The 10851-nt window shown below is 43.9% G+C and overlaps 1 protein-coding gene across 1 annotated transcript; it reads right to left on the minus strand.

The window, feature by feature from the left end:
* Positions 1-6905: 6905 nt before the first annotated feature.
* Positions 6906-9111, minus strand: LOC103349623 (nodal homolog 2-A). Its single transcript, XM_008262228.4, has 3 exons — positions 8804-9111; positions 7536-8200; positions 6906-7189 (listed from the first exon to the last, which is right to left on the minus strand). The coding sequence occupies exons 1-3, from the start codon at positions 8982-8984 to the stop codon at positions 7043-7045; spliced, it is 993 nt and encodes a 330-aa protein (XP_008260450.2). The 5' UTR covers positions 8985-9111; the 3' UTR covers positions 6906-7042.
* Between the last annotated feature and the right edge of the window lie 1740 nt (positions 9112-10851).

Consider the following 10851-nt stretch of genomic DNA (forward strand, 5'->3'; position numbering starts at 1 on the left):
TATAGTCCTTCCCTGTGAGTATGCCACAATTAATTTGTTCAACCGATAATGGCCATTTAGGTAGTCTTCAGTTTGGAATTTTTGCTAATACCACTGCTACATCTTTTGGTAAAATATATACCTGGGAGTGTGGGAGTATAGCTGCTAGATCACAGGGTATGTATGCATGTGCCCAGGTTTGGTAGATTTTCTATTACCTTTCTAGTTCAAGTCGCCATCGAGATGTGGCCTCTTGAGTCATATGACTTACAAGACCTATTTCACGAAGGAATCAATGATAAATACCCATGATGCTGTGGGCTCTGCCCAGAACAGCTCTCTCCTTAGTATTTATCAGCCCACTTAACCTCAACTTCCTCCACCCCAACCTTCATAGTCCAGTTCCATGGACCTTTCTATGCTTACCCGAGTGCCACTCTCCTACCTTTATTCCTCCTAGGCCACTGTGAGTGCTGCTTCACACAGCCTGCACCTTCTCTGTAGCTGGTTTGACAACTGCTCAACCCTCAGACTTCTGCTCCCTGAGAAGTGAGTCCAAAGTACAGAAGCACCCTCCTCGGAAGGCACATCATGGCACCATGAGTCTGCTTTCTCTGGTGAGTTCAGGTCTGCAGAAGAGGCTCTGACATCCTCCACTTAGCACCGGCCACCTTGGCTTCTTCAACTTTTAGGAGCTGCCTGTACATACAGATTAAACATATTCAGAGCCTCCACCTTGCGTTCTCCACTGATAGGAGACATGAGACTTAGAATATACACAAATCCGAAACACAGATTGGCAACAGCCACCATTTTTCATCTATTTCAACACCATTTTGATGCTCCAGCTGGTATCAAGACTCGCTAGTATTTAATAACACCTAACTCAAATATAGGGTAAAGTTACTGACTGGGACTTCAAGACCAGGGACAAGTTCTGAATGCACTGGACTGAATGGATCTTGAGTGTTGGACAAAAAAGCAATGCTCTGGAACCACATGGTGGCACTTACACAATGAGCGTGGCAATATATACTGCTGGCAAAAAGTTGGCTCAATTAACATTGCAAATTTCAACTAACATCAGCAACCTGGACGGACCACACAGGAATAATGTAAGTAGAAACCATGGCCTAAACCAAAATGTATTTTATTTGAATCTTTTCCCTCTTTCATTAAATGTAAGGTTATATCATGCTCATAATAGGACTGATCCTAATACCTTTTCTCCACACGTTACTCTGAGTTCAGTGAAATCTAAGTCATCAATGCACAAAAATCAATAGCCTTTGTATACACAGACAATGCCATGGCTGAGGAAGAACTTCTAAGATCAATCCCATTCACAATAGCTACAAAAACAATCAAATACCTTGGAATAAACTTAACCAAGGACGTTAAAGATCTCTACAATGAAAATTACAAAACCTTAAAGAAAGAAATAGAAGAGGATACCAAGAAATGGAAAAATCTTCCATGCTCATGGATTGGAAGAATCAATATCATCAAAATGTCCATTCTCCCAAAAGCAATTTATACATTCAATGCAATACCAATCAAGATACCGAAGACCTTCTTCTCAGATCTGGAAAAAATGGTGCTGAAATTTATATGGAGGCACAAGAGACCTCGAATAGCTAAAGCAATCTTGTACAACAAAAACAAAGCCAGAGGCATCACAATACCAGATTTCAGGACATACTACAGGACAGTTGTAATCAAAACAGCATGGTACTGGTACAGAAACAGATGGATAGACCAATGGAACAGAATTGAAACACCAGAAATCAACCCAAACATCTACAGCCAACTTATATTTGATCAAGGATCTAAAACTAATTCCTGGAGCAAGGACAGTCTATTCAATAAATGGTGCTGGGAAAATTGGATTTCCATGTGCAGAATCATGAAGCAAGACCCCTACCTTACACCTTACACAAAAATCCACTCAACATGGATTAAAGACCTAAATCTACGACCTGACACCATCAAGTTACTAGAGAACATTGGAGAAACCCTTCAAGATATTGGCACTGGCAAAGAATTTCTGGAAAAGACCCGGGAGGCACAGGCAGTCAAAGCCAAAATCAACTATTGGGATTGCATCAAATTGAGAAGTTTCTGTACTGCAAAAGAAACAGTCAGGAGAGTGAAGAGACAACCGACAGAATGGGAAAAAATATTTGCAAACTATGCAACAGATAAAGGGTTAATAACCAGAATTTACAGAGAGATCAAGAAACTCCACAAAAACAAAACAAACAACCCACTTAAGAGATGGGCCAAGGACCTCAGACATTTTTCAAAAGAGGAAATCCAAATGGCCAACAGGCACATGAAAAAATGTTCAAGGTCATTAGCAATCAGGGAAATGCAAATCAAAACCACAATGAGGTTTCACCTCACCCCGGTTAGAATGGCTCACATGCAGAAATCTACCAACAACAGATGCTGGCGAGGATGTGGGGAAAAAGGGACACTAACCCACTGTTGGTGGGAATGCAAACTGGTCAAGCCACTATGGAAGTCAGTCTGGAGATTCCTCAGAAACCTGAAGATAACCCTACCGTTCGACCCAGCCATCCCACTCCTTGGAATTTACCCAAAGGAATTTAAATTGGCAAACAAAAAAGCGGTCTGCACCCTAATGTTTATTGCAGCTCAATTCACAATAGCTAAGACCTGGAACCAACCTAAATGCCCATCAACGGTAGACTGAATAAAGAAATTATGGGATATGTACTCTTTAGAATACTATACCGCAGTAAGAAACAACGAAATCCAGTCATTTGCAACAAAATGGAGGAATCTGGAGCACATCATGCTGAGTGAATTAAGCCAGTCCCAAAGGGACAAATACCATATGTTTGCCCTGATCGGTGACAACTGACTGAACACCAAAAAGGAAACCTGTTGAAGTGAAGTGGACACTATGAGAAATGGTGACTTGATCAGCATAGCCCTGACTGTTAATGAACAACTTAATACATTATCCCTCTTAGTAGTTTTTTTGTCTGTTCTACTTAATATGACTTGTTTAATTCTGTAATTAATACAGTTATCCTTAAGTGTTGAAATTTAACTGAAATGTGATCCCTGTTAAACATAAGAGTAGGAATAAGAGAGGGAAGAGATGTACAATTTGGGACATGCTCAAGCTGATTTGCCCCAAATGGTAGAGTTAGAAACAAACCAGGGGACTCCAATTTAATCCCATCAAGGTGGCATGTACCAATGCCATCTCACCAGTCCAAGTGATCAATTTCAGTTCACAATTGATCATAATGAAAGGACTAAGAGTCAAAGGAAGCACATAAACAAGTCTAGTACCGGCTAATACTAACCAATAGAATAAAGGGGAGAATGATCCAACATGGGAAGCGAGATACTCAGCAGACTCATAGAATGGCGGATGTCCTAAACAGCACTCCGGCCTCAGAATCAGCCCTAAAGGCATTCCGATCTGGCTGAAAAGCCCACGAGAGTATTTCAGGCATGGAAAGCCAAGACACTCTGGCAAAAAAATAAATAAATAAATAAATAAATCTGTGAGTGAGATCCCAGTGGAAAGAACAGGTCTTCAAAGAAGGAGGTACCTTTCTCTGAAGGGAGGAGAGAACCTCCACTCTGACTATGACCTTGTCTAAACAAGATAAGAGTCGGTGAACTCAAAAGGCTTCTATAGCCTTGGAAACTCATGACTGGTGCATAGGGAGATTACTGATGCCATAAACAGGAGTGTCAGTTTGTAAAGTCAACAACAGGAGTCACTGTGCACTTACTCCTCATGTAGGATCTCTGTCCTTAATGTGCTGTACATTGAGACTTAATGCTATAATGAGTACTCAAACGGTATATTTCACTTTGTGTTTCTATGGGGGTGCAAACTGTTGAAATCTTAATGTATACTAAACTGATCTTCTATGGAAAAAAAAAAAAAAGAAGAAATTATCAATTCCCAACTTGACTCTCACTGGGATTAAACATGACAATAGGTCTGATTTCATCATCATTTAAAAAATCATCTATTTTTTTCACTTTATGTTTGTGTGGGAGCAAACTGTTGAAATCTTTACTTAATGTATGCTAAACTGATCTTCTGTATATAAAGAGAATCGAAAATGAATCCTCATGTGAATGGAAGGGGAGAGGGAATGGAAAAGGGGAGGGATGCGGGTGGGAGAGACGATATGGGGGGGAAGCCATTGTAATCCATAAGCCGTACTTTGGAAATTTATATTCATTAAATAAAAGTTAAAAAAATAAATAAATAAAAGAAATCTAAGTCATCACTTGTAGAACTCACCTTTAGTCTTGGATCAGCTGGGGAACATAGAGACACTTTTTTTTTGACAGGCAGAGTGGACAGTGAGAGACAGAAAGGTCTTCCTTTTCCGCTGGTTCACCCACCAATGGCCACTGTGGCCGGCACACCGTGCTGATCCAATGGCAGGAGCCAGGTACTTATCCTGGTCTCCCATGCGGTTGCAGGACCCAAGGACCTGGGCCATTCTCCACTGCACTCCCTGGCCACAGCAGAGAGCAGGCCTGGAAGGGGAGCAACTGGGACAGAATCCAGTGCCCCGGCGGGACTAGAACCCCGTGTGCCGGTGCCGCAGGCGGAGGATTAGCCTGTTGAGCCGTGGCGCCGACCGAGACACCACTTCTGAGAACGGTAATTTAGCATAAAGAGCACATCCTCTCAGATTATACATTATAGCTATCTGGATAAGTATACATTAAAGCTATCTAGATTAAGTTGATAGTGTAGATGAGAAAGGGCAGACATCAGTGAATTGGAATGAAAGACTGGAAAAGAAGTATTTATAAAACAGAATTTACTACGTGGTGGACTAGTTTACAAATCAATGGAGACATGTCTGGATAGTGGATAAAGTTCAGGCAGTTCACTATTTGGGGAAAAAAGGTGATCTTTATCAGCTAAGAATGCATTTAACTGCAAGTAAGCAAAGAGTCAACTAATTAACAGTGGCCTTAAAAGCCAGGATGTAATTTCTCACTGAAATCAAAGGTTGTTGCCAGCAGTAGCTCACACACTCAATGACACTGGAAGGCAGAGTCTGGCAAATTAGGGCCCAAGGGACAATCAATGCATTTATAAGTGACCCATAAACCAAGAAAGTGGTCTTTAAATGAGTGTAAAGAGAAACAAGCAATACTTTGTGACAAGTAAAAGTTATAGAATTCAAATTTTAGTGCCTATGAATACTTTATTGGAATCCAGCTACATTCATCAGTTCCCATTTCCTCAACGGCTGCTTGTATGTCACAACCGGAGTCCAGTGGTTGTAACCAAGACTGTCAGACCCTCAAAGTCTAAGGTGTTTACTGTCTGACTCTTTGCAGAAAAAGCTGGCCGCCCCGACCCAGCTTCCTTCTTTACAATCTTGATTACGTCACCCCCAGAAATGTAGTGTTTTATCACTATGAACCAAGCTCCCAGAACTATGGCCAACACTTTCCTGGAAACCCTGAAGACTCCCACTTCGACCAGGACAGAACATCTCATGGCCACACCCAGAAGCAAGGGGAGGCTGCAGTCTCTCCCAACCCAGAAATAAATTTCAGAAATATGATAAGGCTACGAACACAGAGTCCAAGACACACAATGATTTTTTCAAAGGAAAGATTAAGTAAATATGAAGCCTGTGATTAGAGTGGATTGAAATGTTTTTGCCAAAACTAAAAAGGAAGGAAGGAAAGATGGCTGTTTAGGAAGGCAGAGGGGGAGGGAGAGAGATGTGGTTGTCTTAGAATTACTTATGAAGTCTGTTTATGTTAATAAAAATTTTATAAAAAACCCAGAGGCAATAATGGCTGTGATTCACTTATTTACAACTCTTACTATGGTTTGTCTCCACCAGAACTCATACTGAAGCTTGGTTCCTAGTGAAACAGCGTTCAGAGGCATGGAGCCTGTGAGAGAGATTAACACTTTCCTCACTGGAGTGAATTCTCAGGAGATACTGGAGGGTTAGCAGGAGAGACTTATTATAGAGAGAGCCTGGCTCACTTGCCCTCACGTGCTCGGTACCTTAGTGATACCACCCAAGAGTCTAACAAGCCATTTTTGTATTAACTTCCACACTGGAGGACTTCCACGTATCTTATTTTGGTCTTAGGTTCTAAGGCCTTGTTACAGAGATCATTTGAGTGAATGCTATAATGGACCAACATTGGTTTCAAAGAACATTTGCAGTGCTTCTCTTTTCTGTGATCCTTGACAATGAGTTGAAACCCAACATCCATTCACTCATTCCAATTCAGAGTCAATGACACAAAGAGACAGACACTCAGCAGAAGAGACCCACAACAGTACAAGTTTTATTGAAGTGAAAAAAAAAAAAAGCTAACACCACTCAGCTGAAGTCATAGGCAGAAGCTTCTTGAATACAGGACTTAATCCTTCCATAAGGCCAAGGATCAATCCACCAAGGATCTGTCTTGAGCTATGTCCATCATTCCTGGAACCTCCCATGCAGTTGACAACCAGCACCCAATGGTTAGTAAAAGATCTGGTGCCCTACACCCACGACTAGCCCATGATAGAATGCTCCCTGGGACAGCGTTCATTTATTCCAAAGACAAGGATGCTGTCATTCCAAGGCTTATGCCCACTTTGGAGCAGCCCCAGGCCTATCACAGAGACAATAGCAGTGGAACAGCTTAGAAGGGTCCAAAGCAGAGCCCTATTTAATCCAGTTTTAGCCTCCATTTGAGCTCCTGTTTCCCCACCTAAATAACCCCTATAGTGGCACCAAGGCTGTCCTGTTCACAGGGTCTAGGACACAGCAATGGACATCCACCCACAATTAGCCAGCCCAGTGAAAACAATGACTAGAAACAGAATTTAAGGGGCCTCAGCCCATACTGGGAAGTATTAGAGTTAGCCCCATAATGCCTTCCTTTCTACCATGCTTTGAGAAATAGCCAAATCCCACCGCCCTCCAGGGGACTCTAATCAATATGAGGACCAACCCCAGCAGCTAACTAGAATCCCGAGTGCAAGCATGCGTGGGCCTGCAGGAGGCTCCAGGGCATCTCAAGAGCAACCACACTTTTCTATCAGGGATGTGTTCACATGGTGCACACTCATCTTGTGTTCGTCATCCTGGACCATCAAGGAGAGGAGCCTGACCTTGGTGGGAACACAGGCCCGGAAGAGCTGGGGACAGGTGGGTGCATCCCTCTGCATGAAGAAAAAAAAAAAAAAAAAAAAAGACATGAAGGCGAATGCCGTTACAGCAGCAAGCTTACAGCTGAGTGTATCAGGAGACTAGGCAGGGCTAAGTGGGAAACGAGAAGTCCTCGTATTGTGGCCACTTCAGACAGTCCTCAGGAAGCTGATGTTGCTCATGAGCCACGATGAAAAGGGATAAGGGTGCAACGAGGGAGAAGAGACTGACTACATTAGTGCTGGATTATGTTAGTGCTACCCTCAGTGGTTTGGGCTCAAAGGAGACAGGCCCAGAATGTTGAGAACTAAATGCCATCAGTTATAGCCCCAGAAGAGAAAGCAGAAGGTTCCAGCTTACCTTGTGGCACTCAAGGTTGGGCTGATGGAACTCACTGTTCAGGGCCAGGCAGGTTCCCTGACAGTGAGGGGAGCTGAAAGTCTTGGGGGCGACAATACACTCGCCCCAGGTAGCTCTGTGAAGGTTCACCTTGCGATCCACCAGGTGACAGAGCTTCTCTGCTGGAAGTGGAGTCTGGCCCGGGTCTACGTCCCAGGGATTCTGGCCCGGCGTTCCCAGGATCAGCTGTTCCACGTTAGTGATGAAGGGCTCCTGGACGTAAGGCAGGTGAAACAGAGGCGGCTGGCTGAAGGCTGAAGATATGAACAGCAGCACCATATCTCGCTTGCCTTGGGTGCTGGAACACTCATTCAGGCGGACATCGGCCACATCAGTGGATGGAATCTTTTCTTCTGTCAAGAGGGTAGGCACCACCTCCATCCAATATGTTAGTAAACAGTAGATCTCCAGTAAAGATCCAGTCTCTGAGTGATAAGATGAGAAGATAACGGGGAAAGAGCCCAGGAGGAATTTGGAGGGGCCCCTCCGATGATCCTTGAACTCCAGAATAAGCTCAGTAGCATGCGGGGCGTTGGGTACCCAGGCCCACAGCTGTACCAAGGAAATCCCCACGAAGGGAGCTGCCTCGAAGTAGAGAAGCCAGTAGCTGTGTAGGAACTGGGCACCTGTGGGGAAAGCAGAGGAGCTCCAGGAAGCTGCCATCACAGAAAGTCTCACAGAGGAAACCTATGAAAATCCCATCTCCCTTTAGGTCATTCTCTCCATTTACCCAGCCTTAGTGCATAAAGCCAAAGCTTAGCAAACCCAACTACGAAAGTCTGCTCTTGATTCCACAGCAGACGGTGATGGACTGAGCTTTCTCTATACTTGTCACCCCATCGCTGGAGTTAAATTAGAGAATGACAGTAGTAGGGCTGATAACCATCCCCATCACGTGACATAGGGCAAGCCACCTGCCCCATTAAGTCTCCTGCCACACCCTAAGTGGCCCAGGATACCAGCTGTGCACTCCACACTTGAGAGCATCAGGACATCAGCCATGGAAATGTAAGGCAACTACGTATCCAACCTGCAGAGCTGAGACCAGGAAACAGATTCTGTTCCTACTAGACCAGCTGAGAAGTATTCTTGCCCCTGATTTCTCGCTGGATCCAGAGGCCCAGGTATCCATGGTCATTTATACCCTCCCCCGACTAACTTTACAAATGCTACCAGGCAGTTTCTGGATCATCCCTTCCCTAGCAGAGACCAGAGTCCCAAATACTTACTTTTGGATGTGAGAGTAAAGCCATGTTGCCTGGCAACAAAGATCTCATTCACACGGGAAGGCAGAATCCGGGCAGCACAATCCAAAGGTTCCACCCAGCTAAAATGCATGCACAAGAACCCCAGGGCTAAGAGCCCAGAAAGAAGCCACGAGCAGCCCCTCCCCTGGCCACTGCCTTCCATTGCGCAGCTCTCAAATGCTGGGCTGAGCCCTTTGCTGTCTTTAAGTAGCCACCTGCCCAGGTGTGGGTCCTAGTCTGACCTCTACAGCTTGAAATCCAAGGAAACCTGATTTCAGGTGAGAGGCTCCGCTATGCCCAGGACAACTTTAATACCTCCTTAGAGACTGGGGTGTAAGCAGTAATCATGTAGAGCATTTCTCAAGCTCAGCCTCAAAGGAACGGGCACATCAGTAGTAGATAAGCACCCTTGGGTAGCAGGAGGGCGATTGTGCCAGTTCAAACACTGGCAACAAGGACAGGTGCGGACAGTTTACAAACACCCTATTTAACTCAACTGTGTAACCTCCAGAGGAGCGGCTCCTAGACTTCAGTTAACATCAGAATGATCTAGAGTCTCTGTTAAAACAGAGATTCCTGGGCTCCCTTCTGATTCAGTACGTTTTGGGCGGGGTCTGAGAACTCACCTAACAAGTTCCCAGTTGATGCTGAGGCCACTGAGGCAACTTGGGCAACCACTGACCCACCACTGGCACACAAGACACTCGGTACGTTGATGAAATGCTAACAAGCTATGCCTGTTACATTTTGCAGCCCTAGAATTCTTTTGAAAAATCTTTCAGATTAAAAGGACAAAGTTCGCTTCATTCGAAAGTACCAAAGGAAGCACCCACATAAGGAAAGTAGCATGTGGGAGTCATGCTCCCAATAGTCTTCGGTTTTGTTTGAGGATAGGGAAAATCTGCATCTTCCAAAGGTAAAAAAATCACAAACAAGAAGCTTATATTGTCCTCTTCATGCTGGCCAGTATTTATAAGTGATTGTTATGAGCATCCTAGATACATGTTAGTTATGTATATACATACACACATGTGTATGCATATGACGGTACTTCAAAAGGACAGTGGGAAATGAAATAAGGTAAGTTTATCTTTGTGCAAAAATAATTTGAAATCCATTCATAATTTTTCCATGATATACATTTTCCATTACTTTTTGAATACTCCTGATACACAGGTATGTATATGTATATTATATGTATATGTGGTAGGAATAATTTGGCAATTAAGCTCACCAGGTAAAGTATACTTCATTTACAAATTAATTTGCATTTCACAATTCCTGCTTTACTTGAAAGACCAAACCACACATATACACACATACACATACACACACATATACACATACGCACAGATAACATATACATACATATAAGCAAAAGAAACGTGAGGTTTATTCATTCTCTTAAAAACCAAACCAAAACAAAACAAAACAAAAAACATTTAGAGCCGCCACCGCGGCTCACTAGGCTAATCCTCCGCCTTGCGGCGCTGGCACACCAGGTTCTAGTCCCGGTCGGGGCATCGGATTCTGTCCCAGTTGCTCCTCTTCCAGGCCAGCTCTCTGCTGTGGCCAGGGAGTGCAGTGGAGGATGGCCCAAGTGCTTGGGCCCTGCACCCCATGGGAGACCAGGAGAAGTACCTGGCTCCTGCCTTTGGATCAGTGCGGTGCTCCGGCCGCAGCGCACCGGCCACGGCGGCCATTGGAGGGTGAACCAACGGCAAAGGAAGACCTTTCTCTCTGTCTCTCTCTCTCACTGTCCACTCTGCCTGTCAAAAAATAAAAAATAAATAAAAAAACATTTAGCATGTTTGGCTAAAGTTATGTAAATAGTCATATCACAAGTAATGAGAATCAGTATATTCCATCTTCAAAAACACTTCCCTGGCATTAGCTGATGAGTTTACACAGCAGTTTTGTGAGATGGCCATGATTACCCTTGTTTTGTGGATGAAGAAACTAAGAAGGAAGGAATGACTTGCCCAAGACAGGGCTGGGTTAGCTCATACAGAATAAAGACAAATAAATAA

This window comes from Oryctolagus cuniculus, chromosome 14 (genome assembly GCF_964237555.1).
Source record: "Oryctolagus cuniculus chromosome 14, mOryCun1.1, whole genome shotgun sequence".
NCBI lineage: Eukaryota > Metazoa > Chordata > Mammalia > Lagomorpha > Leporidae > Oryctolagus > Oryctolagus cuniculus.

What these genes read in the sequence shown, in the direction of transcription:
- LOC103349623 (XM_008262228.4), bottom strand. Translation starts at nt 8,984, where the DNA reads ATGGAAGGCAGTGGCCAGGGGAGGGGCTGCTCGTGGCTTCTTTCTGGG. An exon ending in CTTTACTCTCACATCCAAAA is followed by an intron (nt 8,201 to 8,803) that starts GTAAGTATTTGG and finishes CTTTCCCCACAG; the next exon opens with GTGCCCAGTTCCTACACAGC. An exon ending in CCAACCTTGAGTGCCACAAG is followed by an intron (nt 7,190 to 7,535) that starts GTAAGCTGGAAC and finishes TTCTTCATGCAG; the next exon opens with AGGGATGCACCCACCTGTCC.